This window comes from Lissotriton helveticus, chromosome 4_1 (assembly GCF_964261635.1).
Source record: "Lissotriton helveticus chromosome 4_1, aLisHel1.1, whole genome shotgun sequence".
Classification (NCBI taxonomy): Eukaryota; Metazoa; Chordata; class Amphibia; order Caudata; family Salamandridae; genus Lissotriton; species Lissotriton helveticus.
In genome coordinates this window covers 1451968117-1451990119 of record NC_136063.1, presented here as the reverse complement: position 1 = coordinate 1451990119, position 22003 = coordinate 1451968117, and the positions used below count along the sequence as shown (strand labels likewise).

Below are 22003 nucleotides of genomic sequence, written 5' to 3'. Positions count from 1 at the left end.
CACATGTCTATGTATACGCCCTGTACACACCTCTTGTTACACCCACTTTATGCCTTATCTTTCGCGACTGCTACAAACTCCGCCTACTGCTACGCCTACTGTACTGAATGCAATGTATTTGTTTAACTATAAATATTGTGCACTGTTATTAAAAGTTATCCTTATACTCCCAGATCCTGCCCACGGCAGCTGCCATCCTATTCCCATGCAGGCTGTCCTGTTCCTGTCCTTTTATACTTAATTAAAGCCTGTCAACTCCAGCTACCTCGAATCTTGACTCTTATTTATTGAGCTACCTGTTTATTGATTATAGTCAAAAATAGAACCGGTAATTAATTATTTATTTACCACAGAAAGACGGAAGTTTGATGACAGACTGATTAATCCAAATAGAAACCAGACATCACCTTCAGAAAAAAAACAAGTGGGGCATGACCAATTTGGCCACTTAAAAAACAATGTAAGGTGACTGGACTGAGAGGGCTTACGATTGACTGACCCTGGGGACTGATGTACCTGCCACTAGAAATACTGTATTCAAGGTCAATAAGAGTAAGGTATAACTGTGCAGCACCTCAAACAAATATGCGATAAGGTAGGTTGGAGCCCTATTTAAATCCCACAATGGGACAAAAGGCGTAGGTTTAATTAGGCACAATAAACATTTTAATAACCTGGCTACCAAAGGCAACTGGAACTGAGAAGGCTGACCAGGTGGACATAATTAAGTGGAAAGTGCTACCAAGTACTCCTCAAAGCAGACTGCCAAGCCCTGCTGGACAAGGGAAAGCACAGAATTGTTAAAATGAGAGGCTCAGAATGGTCTATGTTCTTACCCCTGCACCATGACACCATGAAGCAAACCTTTCTCAAAGGTTGGGGTCAATACATTTGCTGGCTAGCTACAATCAGCTAATATTACATCAATACCTCACAAGGAATGTTGAACACCTCTAACTAGCACATTTAAATATCCATATGTATAGTCTGTACGTTCAAGTAATGGCGAGGAGAAGCCACCTAATCTGCTATGACAATTAATCTATTGTGTCAGAGATAGGAAGAAGAGGCTGTAGTAAGGCTTATAGGTCCATTGTCGACATTTGTTAAGTTTAGCATGAGCTTCACTGCCATGAGGCTGCTTTTGCGCACAACACTGCATGCATATATTTTGTAAGACTCTGTTTGTGCTCCTTTCACATGTGAACTGACTACCTTGCAAGTTCTTTGCTGTGCTCGGAGGTTTAGTCTGCACACAATGTTCAAAGTTAAACAACAATGCCCCTTGTTATCCTGTTCTGATCAGTCCCTCACACCAGACATAACATGCTACACACAGCTGCACTTCTGGAAATCACATACATTAAAATTGCACCCGCAACCTGTTTTTGACACACCTGGAGACACCTTACCGGCTAAAAGAGCTGTGCTTGTCCTGCGATGTGAACATTGCATCTAGGCCTTGAGGTATGGATTGTGCTGTTGACAAAGCCCAGAGGTCTTCCTTTTTATAATAAACTATCTCTTGTCACTGGGAGGGTGATCAGGTCATGTAGTCCTTTACCACTGTTTTATAAAATGGTATCCCTGTTTGTATTTTATGGTATTGTAACAATGCGGATGTATGACGGTACAACGCGTGCTTTTACAACGCGTACCGTTACGACGCAGGTTTTACAACGCAAGTTGTTACAACAACTTGCGTTGGGGGGCGCTGGATAGTGATTAGTTTAATTTACTATTCCAACTCCAGTCCCCGTGGATAGTAGGGAAGGAGTTGGATAGTAAATTAAACTATTCCCTATCCTGGAGCGCCCCCCAGCGCAAGTCGTTGTAACAACTTGCGTTGTAAAAGCTGCGTGGTAATGGTACCAGGTTGTAAAAGTTTTGTGGTAAAGGATGTTCCCCTAACAATGCTCACTATATTGTGTTTATGCATTTTGCTGCTAGTATTTGCTTGTGTACTGCACCATAGAGCGCGTTAGTTGGAATAAACATTTGAAACTATACAGCGTCTCTGATTACTCATATTGTGGACAGGTATGAGTGAGTAAGCAAAAGTGTGTCTGGCTCCTGTGATTCCCAAGATAAAGTGCGTGTTCTGGGTTGTCTAATCATTGGTAGCTCCGCTATAGCCAGAGAATGAATGAGACACTATAGCTAGTCGGTTTGGGATTTTGGGTACGGATGTGGTAGGTTGGTACACCACCTATTCACCGAGGTCCTGTTTTCCTGTGCATAGTTCTGTACATGTGCAGAATCCCTACAACAAGGCGGAAAATGGATTGGCACTCCAAATCCTCCTCGTCCAGACCAGAGTGATAAGAAATAGTTAAGCGCAGCCCTGATCAACTTCTGCAGAGGCTGTGAAAGAAGCATCAGATAGAAAGCTCTCCTCAGAAAGACAAATGGTGGAAAATGCACAACACAGAACAATAGACAATTCTTGTCCAGGAATGAGACAAAGAGGTCAATGCAAGGGTACCTGAACTGAACGAAAATCATGATTGCTACTTCAGAGTGCAGCAAATGGAGAGGCTTCAAGCACCGGGTCCTAGACTCCACTCCCCCACTGCATTATCAGACTGTGACTGCTATTGGGTTGTCCAACAGGATCAGTACCACACTGCTCGATCCTGATGAGATAAAGGCCTTCAATACGAGGCAGATGACAGAACATTCTAGCATGCTGGTATCCATGAGCTGTTCCAATGTGAACCAAAGACATCATAACATGATTTCCCGCATGTGGCTGACCAAACTCAAGGAACAAGCATCTGTTAACACCAACCTTGAATCAGTGAGGGGCAAAACGGTTAGCCCAATGTAAGGTTGGAGGGAAATATCTTCAAGCCCAGGTTTAAAAGGACAATCGCTATCCCATCTGTGCACTGTGGCTCCCCTGATGATGCTGATGACTGAGGCATCAGTATTGTGGCCTCATTCTCCATTGGACGTAGGAAACTGCATGAGCCTTAGCCCCAAAAAGCCGAACACCCTCAGGACAGAGAACAAAACATCAGGATAAAATCCAGAATGGCTGACAGTCTCAGAGTAAGAAAAGCCCTCATGTAGGTCGTATCCAGGTTTGCACCAATGAAGAGTAGATATTCATTCAGAGTGAAATGCTACTTCTGATGGTTTACTAAGAATCCCAAACAATGGTACACATCCATTGTACATTCCAAGTTGTCTGAGACCAACTAGGGGGAACTTACCTTCACCAGCCAGTTGCCAAAGTGCGGCAATACATTATCCCCAGACCTCAAGGTAAGCCAAGACCTCAAACAGCACACTGGTGAAAACTCCTGGAGCGTTCGTAAGGCATCTCTGCAATCTAATGCTAAGACCATTTTATGAAGCAGTGATGGCAGCAGTGTGGTGCAAAGACTATGATGTAGAATTAGGAACCTAGAAGTACATGGATTCCATCCAGTTCCAACCATAAAAGCCAAGAGAACATGACTCAATGATAGCATCTTGCACTTGCCCTGCCGGATAAAGAAGCTCGGGAACTCAAAATCTAGAATGGGCCTGAGTCGCAGCATGGCTGGCAAATAAAAGGCCCAACATAGCCTGCCGAAAAACCTCCTTCTTGGTAGGGGTTAAATCAGGGAACTAGGATCTCAGTAATAAGTTTCATATTAAGGAAGATGAGAAGGCTCGTGTTAAAGACCAGTGTTGTTGACACCCAGAATGGTCCTAATAATGGGAGCTCTTGGTATAAGGTGGGGAAGAGCAGTTGTCATTTCTGTGATGTTCCACATGCAGATGTCATGGGTGTCTGAAAGAGACGTCTTCTTATGACATTTTTGACAGGAAATAAACCTTGATGCTTTAGGAGGTGATATTCGACTTAGGTTTGTTCTAATATGTCAAGAATTTCAAGGAAAGATGGGTAAACAGAGAAGAGTGCCACACTGACATAAGTATTAACATGGGGTTTCACAAGAGTGTACCCACTGAAAATATGATGAACAAACACAAACTTGCAAATTTGCATATATTAATGTAAATGTTCCCAATGACTTTTCACAACAAATTTGTGCTTCTAACTTTAGTGGTAAAACTTAATGGAGTAACTTAGCAAATGGATAGGGGTCTGTAAAACATGCATATGAATTCTACACATGGAAACATATTTTTTAAGTGCAGATAAAAGGGAGAATTTGTGTTATACATGCAACCCAAATCCACTGGTGCAGGATTAGAGCTACGCAAACATAATTCCATGTGCAGAGAGAAGGATTTTGAGTAATCCCAAACTTTACCAAAACAAATGAGGTTTCTAATTTCTTTGTAAATTAGATCAGATTTGGGATCTCACTAGCACCTGCTCTACCCACTAAAGGATTAGCAGTATAGCGTGTCATTAGTAAGACTGAAAAAATAACAAAAAGCAGATGAGAAGCCTAAAGTAAAAGTATTTAGATTGGTATGTCAATTATTGAAAATTGATCAATTTAGAAGCACTCACAGCCCAGTCACAAAGATATTTCTGCACCTAACTTCAACTTAGATGTGCAAATGATTCAGTTTGCAAGGTGAAAATCTGAACCCTGGTTTATGGAATCAAAATTGGTGCATGATTATGCTCACCAAAAGCATTTGTGAAGAGGAAATTATTTACCTTTGGTAACACTGTTTCTGGTGGATACGTTATCTAACTACAGGTTCCTCAGCTTCTTAATCTACCTCGGATTTCAGACTGGATCCAGAAGACTCTTGCAAAAGCTCTTACCACCGGCAGGAGGTGCCATCGGCCTCTGTGCGTATCCATGTCTCCTCCACACATGGCGATGCAGAGCTGAGGTGCCTCCATGTCATGCTGACATTGGTTTAATTTCTTTGTTTACCCACAGATGAGAAGCATGGAACTTGGAATGTTATTAACTTCTCAAAGTTCTCTCTTCAGAAAGAGGAGATGGATGAGCAATGACGAATTTGGAGTTAGAGTATTCACAAGAAAAAGCATTATCTCTTTATTCATCTGATGATACAACTATCCACAGATTCCCCACCATGTGAACTAATAGCAAAGCAATGGCCCTATAAGGGTGTGTTGTCGGAATAATGGACTTTACACTAGGAAATCCTGCAGGCTATAATCAATATAGTAGTTCCTACTGAAGTATGGACAGATGCCCATGCGGCTTCTTGGCAGATGACGAGAACAGGTAGACCCCACGCCAAGGCTCCAGTCACAGCTTTGGCACGGTGGAGTGACTCCTAAGGCCTTGGGGAGGATATTTCTGGGACATAACAAAACGTTTAATGCAAAGTATAATTCATTATGGTAGAGTTAATGTATGGACCAACTTTACTTTCATCACACAGGTGAAGGAAACCATAAACTGATCACCCACATGGAACTACTAAGTCCTATAAATGAAAAAACTAAGATCCCACCAAAAATCCAACCTGCATCACCTCTGGTCCGCCTTAGAGGGAAGCGACGAAGAGAAGAATGTGGGTAGTGTGGTGGACTGTCCCACCTGAAAGGATGACGCCATTTTCGAAAGAAATGATGCTTGAGTCCTGGACACCGGTTTGTCAGGAAAGAGAGCAGTGTAACAGAGGCTGAACTTAACTTGCAGCACACTGACACTCCAAAGTAATCACAATAATGACTATAATCTTCAAAAGCAGCAAGCACAGAGTACAGCTGTGAAGAGGCTCAAAGGGAGCTCAAATGAGGAACATCAGAACCAAATTAAGGTCCCACTGCAGCATGGCAAAGGAAGCAGAGGAAACATGTGAGTGCCCTTTAAAAATATACACCACTTCAGGTAACTTGAACAATGACAACTGATCAGGCAAACAAAGGCAGAAAGTGCAGAGATGTAACCTTCAAATGTGCCTGACAAAATGCCTTGCAGAGCCTAAGACAAAACAAACAGAAGAACATTCAAGGGATGTGCCTGAAATGGGTACATTTGTGTCTCCTTGTACCAGATGACAAATTTGGCCCAACAACCTGAATAAACAGACTTTTCAAAAGGGCAGCAACCAGCCAGAACGACAACCCCTATTTCTGATGGAAGATCAAAAGCGCTCAGTTGGTTAGGCTCAATCTACACACGTAGAGATGTAGATTGTGGAGGCTTAAGGGAAACACCTTGCCCAGTTGCTGGGAAAACAGATTATTCTGAGGAGCAAGTCTAAGTGACGGACAGAAGCACAAGGTCAGCAGTTTGGAGTTCCAGACCACCTTGGCTTAATCTGGGGATACAAGTACCAACTATGCTCAGTTCCACCTTGCTTTCTTCAAGACCCACAGGAGCAGTGGTAAAGGTAGAAACAGGTATAGAAGTCCCAATCAAGGTGGAAATCATAACCCTTAAGAAAGAAACACCAAAGTGCAAACTGCTGGAAAATTGGTATTTTTGGAAGCAGTGAACATGGTCAACAGAGGGCAACCCCCAATGGGCATGCCACCTCCAGATGCAGATCCCACTAAAAATTGTAAAGATGGTATATTCTGAGTATTTCTACCTTGATGTTGAGGGATCCCGCTAGGTGATTGCCTAGAAGGTCTGAGGCTGTGGTGTTGACTGGCACATCCACCACAGGGCTGCACTGAGAGTCAGAGGGCACAAGGACCCTGTTTGGTGCTGCAATACAGGGCGATTGGGTTGTCCGTCAGCACTATGGTCGACCTGAGCCTGAACGAAGGCAGAAAGGCCATTTGGGTGAGTCGGATGGCACTTAGTTCCTACAGATTTATGAGATGGAGCTGCTCCATCAGAGATCAAAGACCTCTGATTAACACCTTGTCCAGGGAAACCTTCCCAACCCGTGCATTCATAGACAATGTGACCTTAGCTACAGTCCCCAACCACTGAGCTCTGGGACATTTCATAGGAGAAGCAGATCATGTCTAACAGGTATTCCAAATGCTGGTCCCACTGCAGCCGCAGGTTCCACTAAAGAGCCTACATGTGCCAATGAGCGGGGGCACCAGAGGGATGCATTAGGCTTGAAGACTAATTAGTCTCAGAATCTTCAAAATTGGGACAGTAGCTCTCGATTTATACCTAGGGTCATAACCAGACTGACCAGGTCCCAGGTCAGACAACAATAAAGTTTTTTTATACAGGTGGTCGGAACCTAGCTGAAGCAATTCCACCTTCGACAGCCAATCGTCGTGGAAATATGTGTATCCCAGACCTGTGAAGTTGGCCTACGACCAGTGGCCTGAACTTTGTAAAGATCCGAGAGACCAATTGAAAGCGATTTGTCCCCATTACATGATTAAGATACTTCATGTGGGTCTGCAAGACAGGCACATGAAAGTAGGTAACATAAAAAGATGATGGGCAGAATGCTGAACATTTTCAAACATTCACCCCCAATCACAGATCTGGGTTTAATCCATGTTTATTTCGCTCGCCACGCCATTTCAGTTTACACCAAGCCATATGCGAATCAGCCCTGACGCTCCTCCCCATGGGAGGGGTCCAGCCCGAACTGCCAAGCCAGGTCCTACCTGGGCCGGCAAAACAAGCATCATGGGACACTGCTGTGTTTGCTATGTTTGGCCTAAGGGGTCAAGGGTATGCCCAGACATGGGTCCATTGCTCGATTTGCCACTGGAGTCAAGCTAGCCTGGTTGATGAGGGGTGATGCCCCGCAACCGGTCCCAGGATGTTTGTTTCCAGTCCAGGGAGGACCTGGCCTGGCAATTCGGGTGGGACTGTTTCCAGGGAGCAGGGTCAAGACTGATTTTCATTTGGCTGGGTTCAAACTGGTTGGAAAAGTGAGCAAAAGAACGATGGATTAAACCAAGATCACTTTACTGGGGTCGAGGGGTTGATAGGTTTCAGCACTCCACCCACCATCTAGTTGTGTTGCATCATGAAAGTATACATCCTGCAGTCCCACACAATCAAGTCGTTGGAGTCCAAGATCCACATTATTTGTGCAAGGTTATCATTTTGAACATTTCCTTCTTGAGGTGCAAGTTCAGCATTTTGAAATCCAAGACTGGTCTCAAACTACTGTCCTTCTTAGGGACCAGGAAGTACCAAGAGTAGCACCCAAAACCTCCCTATGCCTCAGATACATAACACCCTTGGCAAGCAACCGCGCCTCTCTGAAGAGTATGTCAGCATGATCTCCCAATACACGAACAAATAAACAGAGGAATATGGACGAGGCCTATGAGAAGGGGAAGGGCATAACCAGGTTGTACAATCTGAATGACTCATTGTTCCAAAATTATAGACTACAGCAGGGTAGGCAATGCTGGATCTGCCCTGTACTGGTTCCAAAATATAGCTTGAGGGAAAGTTAATGACGTTTGATGGGTGATGCTTGGGAAAGAGGAGGAGGATTGGTGCTGATACTGCTGACCTTGTCCCCCGATTCCACTTTTGCCAAAGACAGGAAAAGTTTACCCTTGCTGTCTGACAGGTTGTGACTGCTGCCTCTGATGATAGCAAGGCCTCTTGCTGCTGAACTTCCCGTACCGCTGGTAGAACTAGATAGTGGGGGAGAGCAAGGAGAGGTAGCAAAGCATAACTCTTTTATTTTGAAAATGCTTAAAAGCTGCATCTACTTTCTCGCCAAACACGAGCTCCCCAGAAAATGGCAATCAAGAACAGAGACTTGAATGTCTCCCAAAAATCTGGTGTAGCTCATCCAAACATAGCATCTGATGACAATACTAGTACCCATGCCATGCACAATAGAGCCAGTGGAGTCAAGGCCAGACCATAAAACATATGTATCATTATCTTGACCATCTTGTACAGCTTGGGCAAATACAATGTGGAAATCCTCAGGCAACAAAGAGAAAATCATATGTGCCAGTGTTGCCGGAGAATTTGAGTTCAATAACACAGGAGGGAAGCAGCATTCGGGGAATTTAGCGGTAGGCTGGCTAATGAGAACGCTTTATTGCACATAGCATTTATTTTTTATAGACGCTCTGTCTGGTGAATTAGGAAAGGAATTTTGGTAAGCTTTGATCGATTGTCGAAGCCTGAACTATGAGGCTCTCAGGGGGTGGATGCTGAATCAGGAATGTTGGTCACCTGGCGCAGGTATGTGCCATTTCACAGTAGGAAGACTCACCAGTGGGACTAAACAAGGTTTTCATCAGTACGCCATTACAGGATCAATCAGGCCCTTGTTAAAAGACAGCAAGAGTTCCAAGGTCAAATGCCCAGGCTGCAAAATGTCAGTTAGGAGATTAGCTTTTGTTTCTTCCATAGGGAGCTACAATTCAAGAACAACTGCAGTCCTCAGTACCATCATTTCAAAAGAAACACTCTATTCTGTTGCAGGCCCTCCAGGGAAATTCAGATCCATTTCTGGCAGGGAATCCATGTGTAGGCCAGGTTATAAGACAGTATCTGGCCATTGAGGATGGACACAAGGGGAAACATCCTTTACAACGCAACTTTTACCATGCAGTGCCTTTACGACGCAACTTTTACAACGCAAACCATTACAACGCATTGCGCTGGTGGCGCTCTAGGATAGGGAATAAGTTTAATTTACTATCCAACACCTTCCCTAGTGTCCACAGGTACTGGAGTTGGAATAGCAAATTAAACTAATCACTATCCAGCACTCCAAAGCGCTATGCGTTGTAAAGGTTTGCGTTGTAAAAAACGGGTTGTAAAGGCATGCGATGTAAAAGCATGTGTTGTAATGTCATACATCCAGACACAAGTGCTCTGCCTCTTTATCAGTGTCATCACCATGTGGAAAGTACTGAAAGCCTTGTAGAGAATCAGAGTTTCAGCTGAAAAGAGCCTGTACCTTCCAAAAGTATTGCTAGTCAGGCAGGGGGGACTGAAGGAGAGTCAACATGAGGTGGGGCTTCGTTGATGTCATAATATGATATAGGGTGATCCCTTGCTACAGTCAGCTTCGGTGCCGGAGATCAGTGGTCTACATTAAGAATAAATAACCAGCAGAGCCAGTGGCGATGGAGTTTATGAACAGCCTGACATTGAAGATGGAGAGGGCTGACTTAATCTGGGATCAGAAATCACCGCAATGGACCGCACACCGCTAGCCCCTCCTCCGGATCGCCCCTTGGGACTCTGGTACATGGTGTTCTTGAGTGGTTCACCCATGTGGGTGCAAGTCGGTACTTGTAGGACTGATGAATCTCTAGACCCGATACATGTCCCGGGTTTTAGGATATCGCCCGAGACATGTCTCGGGTTTCGGGATGACTTCCCTCATCAGTAGAGAAAAATTGTTTAGGGGTGGAAGAGAAGGCAACAGTCAAAGGCCTCGATGCCAGAACCGGCACGCAGGTGCGTCGTCCAGGAGCCCGTCGACTCAAGCTCAAGGGAGCCGTATTGTGTTTAGTCATCAATGTGTGCTTCACAGCTAGGGTTTTTTTTTAAGATATGAGATTGTATTTACTACATGTATGTGGATTTGTGATTTAATGTTTTGCACTGACATATCCCTTTTTTACTGATAATTGTTTTTAGGGCAAATGCACTGCTGTGTTTCATGTGATGTTGTTAGGATATTAGTTTGTGTTTGGTGGTGCTCCAAAGGTGGCGTCGAGAGTCCCACGACGTCAGAAGGTACAATAATTGGACGTGATGCTAGTGAACCACTGGCTTCATCCCTTTGGGCACACTATGCTTGTCTCCTTGTTAGAAAAAGACTTCCACACTGTTTTTACGAATTAATTCATTCTCATATCTTTTATTCGTTCATATGTTCATTCCTCATAGTATTCACAAATTGCTGATTACATGTTGTCAATATGTTTAACCTCAGGCGATGACTGATTAACAAATCCAATGCATTTCGGGCCTTATTGAATGCCCTTCGTCAGGGAGCAGACACTAGAAAAAAATATGCATAAACGAAAATGTTAGGGAACCTAATGTGTGTACCATGTAGACAACGAGTATGAAAGGGGTAAAAATAACATGCTAGGGGGTGTCAACGTTGGTGTAGCACCTTACATAAACCATAAACCCGTGAAATTCGAAGAAACATGTAAATGTGGTGAACGTGTCACTTACACGCCTGTCATCATTTGTAGCCTGTTGCTGCTTTGGGCTGGGTGAAATCTGAGACGAACGGAGAGCCGTTTTTTAAGTATCGGTAAGCTTTCATGCCTCCTCGCTATAAGCATTGGGGGGTTTGAGAAGTTTATTGAGGTTAACTAACCTTAAGGTTGAGGGTTGGTAGTTCGTGGCGATTTCAAATCAGTTGGCTCCTTACGAACGCCGGCATAGTGTGATGCTAGTCGCGTTTTGGAGATTTGAATAAAGTTCCGGTCACGTGACCAAAGAGCTAGAAAACAGACTCAGGTTGGGGATATTGAAGATCGCGACCTTTGGTGCAGGGATATATAGAAGGTGTATGGGGGCACTAGATGGCTTTGGGATTATTTAACGATACACGGAAACAATCTATAATGTAAGATGAAAAATAAGAGTTGGGGGTGACTATCATTATAAAGCTTCGAACTCGTGCGGTAGGTGTGACGGTGATCAGCACGATCCATCTGTGCTACGGTGCTGCTAGGTGTTTGTGGGGTTGTGATGCTTATAAACGTGAATAGAACATAAAACATAAAATTCTGTCACAGTGGTCTGTATGAACAGTCACAGTTACTACATTCTAATCCATTGAGCATTCCTATAAGTAACATGACATTTCAATTCTATCATTTAAGCCAAAAGGCTTCTGGGTCGAAAGTCTCTGTATCCAAAAGTTCTCTCTTCTGAGTAGATGTTTCGTGTTGTCCCTTCCTTCTATTTTGTTGACGGTTTCCAAGATGATGAATTTAAGTTGGGAAATGTTGTGTAGCTCTTCCACAAAGTGGGCAGATAAGGATGATTTCGTATTCCTTAGTCGAATGTTTGACTTATGTTCAGTTAGTCTCACCTTCATGCGTCGTTCCGTTTTACCCACATATAGTTTCCCACACGGGCATTTTATTGCATATATCAGGTTGCTTGAGTCACAAGTGGCGTTTACGTTGAGTTTGATTTCCTGCCCCTTCATGGGGTGGTTGATCTTATTCCCCTTGATTACACTGTTACAATTTCCACAGTTTAAACATGGTTTGGTTCCTGTGTAATTGATTTTTGGCATGGGTTTATTTTGTAGGATTTCACCCGTTGCGTGCTCTCGTGAATGCAAATATAGGTGGAAGGTTGAAAATCTGTTTAAAGTCCGGTTCTAAGTTCAAGAGTGCCCAATGCTTCAGGATTGTTTTTTTGAATTTCCCACTGGAGGTGGAAAATTTTGAAACTACCACAGCACGTGTCTGTTCTTTCTTGTTTGTTGGTAAAAGTAGTTTAGACCTCGTTATGTGTCCTATCCTTTCTTTGGATTCATTAATTGTGGATTGAGGGTACCCTCTGTCGAGGAATTTGTTTGCTGTTTCATTGATCCTTTGGTCCACTGTGTTTGGGTCTGAGGTGATCCTTTTTACGCGTGCCATTTGTGAGAATGGTAGGTTCCTTTTGAGATTTGATTCATGGAAGCTCGTGAAATGTAACATGTTATTTCTGTCTGTAGTTTTTACAAATAGGTCTGTGGTGAATCCTTCCGGAGTTAAACAGACTTTGACGTCTAGAAAGTTGACTGAAGTTTCAGATATCTCCCAAGTTAATTGTATGCGTTCATCTACTTGGTTGAATTTTGTGAGAACCTTTTGTAACTCCTCTTTAGTATTTGTCCAGATGATAAATATGTCATCAATGTATCTGATGATGAGTTTCAGGTTGTCTGTCCATTCTCTCTTGGCGAAGATATGCTTGTTCTCATACCATTGCATAAAGATGTTAGCGTATACCGGCGCCGCCGAGTTGCCCATGGCCATTCCAGTGAGTTGTTGATACCATTTATCATGGTATTTAAAGTAGCTTTGATATAGCGTGAAAAACATAAGTTCCATCAGGAACGTTTGAAAACAAGGATCCAGTTCTGTGTTGTGTAGTGCCTCCTCAATAGCTTCTATACCCAGTGCGTGTGGTATACTGGTGTATAGTGAGCGGACATCCGCCGTGCATAGTATGAGCTGTTCTTGGGGTTCAAAAGTTACCTCCTGAAGTTTAAGGAGAAATTGTGTGGTGTCCTTAATGTATGTTTTCATAGCTTGCACTGTCGGTTGAAGGTACTTATCCAGGAGTTGTCCAATCGGCTCATGGAGGCTGCCACAAGTTGAGACTATCGGTCTCATTGGGGGGTCCGTAGTGTTTTTATGTATTTTGGGTACCATTCGCAAAGTAGGGCTCCTCGGATTGGGCTTGATTAGAAAGTTCTTCGTTCTGTCTGTGATGATTCCCTGCTGAAAGAAGGAACCGCCCATACAATTCAAACACGGACACATCATCAACAGATAGTGATACTCACCAAAGACCATGCAAATTTCAACCTGGGAGAAAAACACCAGAGTCCAATCCAGCGGAACAACCAACTAAGAGTACACCAACTGAAACCAATCCTTTTTTAGACCTAGGTCAGGCACAAAAAGGAGACCCCGGAGAGGAAAAGGAAAAGGAAAAGGACAAAGAGCCACCAACCACGAGGAGCGTGACAGGAACCAACAAAGACGAAGAGAAAGAGAGGAAAGCAAAAAAGAATTGAATCCAGAACAACTGGTGATTAACATAAGTGACTACCATCTCAAACCCTACGAGCTACGACTCCTTCAAAAGGGAACATCATTCGTGCCGACGACAACCACTGACAACTTGGAACTTGAAGTGAGCTTTTTTAAGCTCATGCGAAAACTACGCTTGCGACATTTCTTTGATAACGTACTTCCAAAACAAACTAAGGATGAAACAGACCAACTACTAGGTCTACGTGCACATAGCAGTTTCCAAGCACCGGTTAGCCACAAAACACTCGACATATTCGAAAAACTGGTTAAACAGGACCTAACAAAGATCAAACATACAAAGGCCAAGAAGAAAAACGTAACACAAAAGTATTTGGACACCCTACGCAAACTAGCGGCCAATGAAACCATTACCTGTACAAAGGCTGACAAAGGCGGAGCACTAGTAATGATGCATACCTGTATGTATGAAGCGAAGGTGATGGAACACATCGCAGACACCAATACATACATGAGGTTGGACAATAACCCAACAGTAGAATTTTCTAAAAACCTACTTAACATTGTGGAAAAGGCCCATCAACAGGGAATCATCACAGACAGAACGAAGAACTTTCTAATCAAGCCCAATCCGAGGAGCCCTACTTTGCGAATGGTACCCAAAATACATAAAAACACTACGGACCCCCCCAATGAGACCGATAGTCTCAACTTGTGGCAGCCTCCATGAGCCGATTGGACAACTCCTGGATAAGTACCTTCAATCGACAGTGCAAGCTATGAAAACATACATTAAGGACACCACACAATTTCTCCTTAAACTTCAGGAGGTAACTTTTGAACCCCAAGAACAGCTCATACTATGCACGGCGGATGTCCGCTCACTATACACCAGTATACCACACGCACTGGGTATAGAAGCTATTGAGGAGGCACTACTCAACACAGAACTGGATCCTTGTTTTCAAACGTTCCTGATGGAACTTATGTTTTTCACGCTATATCAAAGCTACTTTAAATACCATGATAAATGGTATCAACAACTCACTGGAATGGCCATGGGCAACTCGGCGCCGCCGGTATACGCTAACATCTTTATGCAATGGTATGAGAACAAGCATATCTTCGCCAAGAGAGAATGGACAGACAACCTGAAACTCACCATCAGATACATTGATGACATATTTATCATCTCGACAAATACTAAAGAGGAGTTACAAAAGGTTCTCACAAAATTCAACCAAGTAGATGAACGCATACAATTAACTTGGAGATATCTGAAACTTCAGTCAACTTTCTAGACGTCAAAGTCTGTTTAACTCCGGAAGGATTCACCACAGACCTATTTGTAAAAACTACAGACAGGAATAACATGTTACATTTCACGAGCTTCCCTGAATCAAATCTCAAAAGGAACCTACCATTCTCACAAATGGCACGCGTAAAAAGGATCACCTCAGACCCAAACACAGTGGACCAAAGGATCAATGAAACAGCAAACAAATTCCTCGACAGAGGGTACCCTCCATCCACAATTAATGAATCCAAAGAAAGGATAGGAAACATAACGAGGTCTAAACTACTTTTACCAACAAACAAGAAAGAACAGACACGTGCTGTGGTAGTTTCAAAATTTTCCACCTCCAGTGGGAAATTCAAAAAAACAATCCTGAAGCATTGGGCACTCTTGAACTTAGAACCGGACTTTAAACAGATTTTCAACCTTCCACCTATATTTGCATTCACGAGAGCACGCAACTTGGGTGAAATCCTACAAAATAAACCCATGCCAAAAATCAATTACGCAGGAACCAAACCATGTTTAAACTGTGGAAATTGTAACAGTGTAATCAAGGGGAATAAGATCAACCACCCCATGAAGGGGCAGGAAATCAAACTCAACGTAAATGCCACTTGTGACTCAAGCAACCTGATATATGCAATAAAATGCCCGTGTGGGAAACTATATGTGGGTAAAACGGAACGAAGCATGAAGGTGAGACTAACTGAACATAAGTCAAACATTTGACTAAGGAATACGAAATCATCCTTATCTGCCCACTTTGTGCAAGAGCTACACAACATTTCCCAACTTAAATTCATCATCTTGGAAACCGTCAACAAAATAGAAGGAAGGGACAACACGAAACATCTACTCAGAAGAGAGAACTTTTGGATACAGAGACTTTCGACCCAGAAGCCTTTTGGCTTAAATGATAGAATTGAAATGTCATGTTACTTATAGGAATGCTCAATGGATTAGAATGTAGTAACTGTGACTGTTCATACAGACCACTGTGACAGAATTTTATGTTTTATGTTCTATTCACGTTTATAAGCATCACAACCCCACAAACACCTAGCAGCACCGTAGCACAGATGGATTGTGCTGATCACCGTCACACCTACCGCACGAGTTCGAAGCTTTATAATGATAGTCACCCCCAACTCTTATTTTTCATCTTACATTATAGATTGTTTCCGTGTATCGTTAAATAATCCCAAAGCCATCTAGTGCCCCCATACACCTTCTATATATCCCTGCACCTAAGGTCGCGATCTTCAATATCCCCAACCTGAGTCTGTTTTCTAGCTCTTTGGTCACGTGACCGGAACTTTATTCAAATCTCCAAAACGCGGCTAGCATCACACTATGCCGGCGTTCGTAAGGAGCCAGCTGATTTGAAATCGCCACGAACTACCAACCCTCAACCTTAAGGTTAGTTAACCTCAATAAACTTCTCAAACCCCCCAATGCTTATAGCGAGGAGGCATGAAAGCTTACCGATACTTAAAAAACAGCTCTCCGTTCGTTTCAGATTTCACCCAGCCCAAAGCAGCAACAGGCTACAAATGATGACAGGCGTGTAAGTGACACGTTCACCACATTTACATGTTTCTTCGAATTTCACGGGTTTATGGTTTATGTAAGGTGCTACACCAACGTTGACACCCCCTAGCATGTTATTTTTACCCCTTTCATACTCGTTGTCTACATGGTACACACATTAGGTTCCCTAACATTTTCGTTTATGCATATTTTTTTCTAGTGTCTGCTCCCTGACGAAGGGCATTCAATAATGCCCGAAATGCATTGGATTTGTTAATCAGTCATCGCCTGAGGGTAAACATATTGACAACATGTAATCAGCAATTTGTGAATACTATGAGGAATGAACATATGAACGAATAAAAGATATGAGAATGAATTAATTCGTAAAAAACAGTGTGGAAGTCTTTTTCTAACAAGGAGACAAGCATAGTGTGCCCAAAGGGATGAAGCCAGTGATTCACTAGCATCACGTCCAATTATAATATCCCTTTTTTACACATATAAAATACTGACTTATATTGGGCATTTATTCAGCAAATAAAGCATTTATATACTATCCCCTGGCGATTGCTATGGTTTGTACATGAGTTGAGTGTGAGAGAGACTGGAGTATCCTGGTATGCTATATAGGAGTCCCAAAGGGAATTTTCTTTGACTTGGTGTCACTAGATTCAACAGCAACAAAGAAGAAGAAATCAAAGAGAGGAAAGACAGTATGAGGTAGCTTAGGTTTAGGCAAAGAGGTTTAACTAAAGTTCCTTGCCAACCTTAACATCACTTGGCAAAAAAACTCAAAAGCACGCTGTTGACAGCATGTGTGAAGCTGTTCTGTATAATTCTCTGAGATTCTGGTCCCAGGATGATTTTTTCCGGTCCAGGGAAGACATGTCTTGGCAGTTTGGGCTAGACTGTTTCCATGAGGCACAGGGTCAGACTGATTTGCATATGGCCATGTCTGAACTGGGGTGGCGGAGTGAGCGAAAGAATGATGATGGATTAAACCCAGATCAGTTGACTGGGGGGTGAGTGCTTGCAATGTTCAACACTCCGTCCATCATCCCCTTTGGTTTTGCTTTGTTCGCCCTAAGGTGGCAGGGTATGTCCAGACGTGGGTCCCTTTCTCACTTTGACACTGGATTCAAGCTAGCCTGGCTGATGACGGCTGATTAGCCAGAAACAGAGGCAGAATTTAGGAAAAGTTTGGGTAAACATGAATGATCCCTGCATTGCAACAGAATTCTGGAAATACTTTTGGAAAGAAGTAAGAGCGAGTCACAGGGCCATGCTGTCCTTAAGCATCCCTCTGAAAGGTTCTAAGGCGCAAAGGGCGTGCAGCTAGGTTACGCAAATGCCTGCTAATACAACCAATAAAATGCAATTTCCACAAAAGAAGTTTCATGTTGCAGGAGGCCATCCATTCAAAATGTTTGAGCATCAACCTGGCAAAAGCAAAATCAGATCAAAGAGCCCATAGGACACCGATCCCAGTAAGGTGTTTGCTAGGCACCTAGATGCATATGGTCTTCCATGAACACCATTCTGGAAATATTTGACAACGAAAATATACACTCAAAGTTTAAATGAAACCGGAGGGAGGAAACTGAGGTACTCTGGATAGAGAAACTGAGGTACTCTGGATACATAAAGTCTTATTAATACCCGGTTGAATATCAGACTGTTGAGGCTTATCCTGTGAACCACTGCACAAAGGTAGTCCAGAAACCAGGTTTGAGCAGATAAGATATTGATATCCAGCCCGATAAGAAGATGGCTGTCATCAGTGTTAAAAGCAAAAGGTAAAACGAAAAGATTGAATAAGCAAGGCAATGTGAGTGATGTATACATTGAATAGAGTATGGCTCAGGGAGGCCCAAAGTAGAATTCCACATGTAATATCTTTAAAGGCACCACCACCATTTGCACCCTTACCCTGGAGAAACAACTCATAGCAGGCGATAGCAAGGTTTTCTACCTCGCCTTGAATAAGGAAGGTAAACAAACTGAGGAAAAAACTGTCAAAAGCTGCTGAGAAATGTAAAAGGACCAACGCAGCCTTACCTTTCCTAACCAAGATCATACTGAGATCATCCAGAGAGGTTTTGAGAATAGACTAATATTGTAAACCTATACAACCAGCGTCATATCTTTAAAAAAAAAAAAAGTAGTTTGGTTGGTATATTCGCTGGGGCAGCCATGCGCTTTACAAATCATAATAACATAACATATTATACAGTGATATGAGCGTTTGTACACTGATGCATGCAACATGGCTGATTCTTAGTAAAACGTACCATCATCTCGAGCTGACTGAAAGCTGCTGCCTCGTTTCAGAGAAGCTGTCTGGCTGAGCCGGCCTAGCGGAGAAGGGCGCCCTTCGCTGTCCAGGTCGAGCATTGGACTGTGCTGCACTAGATTTCCTAAAAACATACAACAAATACCCAATATTACACGTCTAAGATCTCTGCACTAAATACCAGCACAGCTTACAACACAGTTCGGCTCCTTCACAGCTACATGCTTATGGACAGAAATGCTGGAGATGTCAAATGCAATGCAGCAGGATAACAACGATAGCCAAGGCAGTTGGAATTATGACATTCTGCTGCCACTGGCAAATCCTGTGCAATGGTTAGCTTATGAGTTTTTAGTTACTGATTACTGTCCCCAAGTGTTTCATTTCTTGTGCTGATGAGGTGCAATTTTGCTCAGACAGAAGGATGTTAGGTGCTGAAATGCTAAATAACACAATAATACCTTATAGAATGTGCCACATTATGCTGTAACATTTGCATTTCTTACTGCATAATTGTGTCAACCCTGCTGCAAAATTTGGCAAAATGTCATTGGTCTCGATAATAGCCACAGTACCCTGCTTGGTATGTAGATTCTTTCTGCGCCAAACATTTGTGTACACCATTGTGTATGTGTTATTTATTTCTTTAAGTTTCAAATTTCTGAATGCAGTAAATTTCAATGGCGGGACTGATAGCTCTAACAGAAACACTACACTCAAGATCTGTATTTTTGTGAAACAATTTAAGAGTGGATAGTGGCAGCTATTCACAATGTCCCGGTTACCATTAAACGGGAGTCAGGTAGATATAAGCAGAAAAACAGATAACAATATGAAAAATAAAGAAAAAACTGGCAAAATCAATTGCAATGTTGAACACTGTTATAATGCAAAACACAATCAAACACATATTGGTAGGTAATGGAGTATTATGAACTCACATACAACTGATACAGATGGGACGTAGGCTCAACAATTGACAGACAATCCTATATAAGACAACAATTGTTTATTGTTTAATAATGGGCAATTACAATAAAGGCATCACAGCAAAAAAGGCTACACGTTCTCTTAAAACTTTAAAAAAAAAACAATTATAACTTTCAATTGGAACATCACTAGTCTTCGCCTCAATAATTTTCTTTTTCACTTATTAAAGGGAAAAAAATGTGTTTTATAAGGCTCGTGCATTTTCTTACTTTGCAACTACTTACATATACATTTCGTAATTTCATCTATACATTCAGAGTTGACAGAGCCTGCGCTCTTCCCGTTTCAAAGTACAACTCCAAGTACTTTGTCAGAGGACGCCAGGGGAGTTCAATGAAGGACTAACAGAATATGGAAGGGGGCCCGTCGATGCCCTCAGCCCAAAAAGAACAATTGTTACTTACCTGTAAACAGGTGGTTCTCCAGTATTGGTGTCTTTCATAGATTCACATGCTTGAATATTCCCCGTCGTCGAAGTGGGAGTCCCACGGTATATAAAAATAGCAATAATGCTAATATAACATAAATGATAACATCATATATAATAAAAAATAGAGATAATATATACTGTAAAACCTCTACAATGGTAACTTCCATAGGAAGACATTATAAAGAGAAAAACTCATTTGTAACATATCAGTGTCATTATGTTAGTCCAAACTGCAGCCAATCAGGCTCAAGCACCCTCTAGAACCTTCTCCTTAGAAGCTCAAGCCCTCAGATTTTCGTAGCACTAGTAATAATAGCGCCTGAGGAGAAGAGAGCCTCTGAGGGGAGGAAGGGTGGGTCGCATGTGAATCTATGAAAGACACCAATACTGGAGAACCACCTGTTTACAGGTAAGTAACAATTGTTCTTCTTCAGTATTAGGGGTGTCTTTCATAGATTCACATGCTTGAATAGAATAGATAGCAGTAACTCCTTAGAACTGGGTTTGCTAATAGATTCTTAATATGAAGGCAACATATAGCTTAAAGTATATAGCAATCACAGAAAGAAAAGGAGGAGGGAACAGAGGCTCACCTTATTTAAAGAGATGGCGAAGCACTGCTTGCCCCACTGCGGTATCCGCTTCGTTGATGGAATCCAAACAGTAATGTCTGGTAAAGGTGTGCCTACTTGACCATGTTGCCGCCCGGCAAATCTGGTGTAGAGGCACTCCAGCAAACAAGGCGGTGGAGGACGCCATCGCTCTCGTCGAATGCGCCTTTACTGGACACTGTAAAGGCTTGCCAGCTTGTTGGTGACAGAAGGATATGGCTGCTGAGAGCCACCTTGCAAGTGTTTGTTTCGTCACTGAATGTCCCCTCCGCATCGTTCCATATGCCACAAAAAGTTGATCGGATTTGCGGAAAGGGGTAGTCCTTGAAATGTAAAACTTTAGACAACGTCTGATGTCTAAAGAATGAAGTCGTTGTTCTGCCGGTGATTTTGGATCCGGGAAAAAAGTCTTTAAGAAGACAGGTTAGTTCAGATGGAAATCAGTAGGCACTTTTGGCAAAAACGAGGGATTGGTACGAAGAGACACTCCATCCGGCTTAAATTGCAAATATGGAGGCTTGATTGTGAAAGCATGAAGATCGCTTACACGACGAGAAGATGTCAGGGCCAAAAGCAATACAACCTTCCAGGTAAGAAATTTTGTGTCTGCCCTGTGAATTGGCTCAAAAGGAGGCTTCATGAGCTGTGACAATACCACGTTGATATGCCATGCTGGAGGAGGGCGTCTAATAGGAGGAAACTTTCTGAAGAGACCTTTAAAGAATTGTCGGATTATTCTGGATGAGCAGAGAGACGTCGAACCATCGTGTCTGAAACGCGAAATAGCTGCCAGAAAGACTCTCAAGGTGGCATGAGAGAGACCAGACTGAGCAAGGCTCAGAAAGAAAGGCAAAAGCTGCTCCGGAGCAGAAGTGAGTGGATGGACATCTGATGAGGCGCACCAATGGCAAAAACGTTTCCACTTTAGCTTGTACGTTTTGATGGTTGATGAAGCTCTAGCAGAAGCCAGAATGTCTCTGCATTCCTGGGGCATATTTAAGGTTGCGAATTCGAGATATTCAGGTTCCATGCCCATAACTGAAGCGTGGTCGGGTCTGGATGGCAAATTTGACCCTCGTCCATTGACAGGAGATCTGGACGTGGATGCAGATGAATGGGAGCGCATTGGGATAACAGAAGAAGTTCTGAGAACCAAGCCTGTCTGGGCCAACGAGGGGCGCTCAGTATCAAGTGGCAGGGTTGCCTGCGCATCTTCCACAACGTTCTCGGTACCAACGGTATTGGAGGAAATGCATAGGCGAACAGGCCGCTCCAATCC

General features: G+C 42.9%; 1 protein-coding gene across 3 annotated transcripts in view; it reads right to left on the bottom strand.

Moving 5' to 3' along the window:
- Positions 1–22003, bottom strand: part of EXOC2 (exocyst complex component 2) — a 948514-nt gene that overhangs the window by 477691 nt on the left and 448820 nt on the right. For all 3 annotated transcript variants that reach the window (XM_078688027.1, XM_078688028.1, XM_078688025.1), the window contains one exon: positions 18692–18817. In XM_078688027.1, the coding sequence (XP_078544153.1) occupies positions 18692–18817 (126 nt within the window). The remainder of the gene's footprint in view (positions 1–18691; positions 18818–22003) is intronic.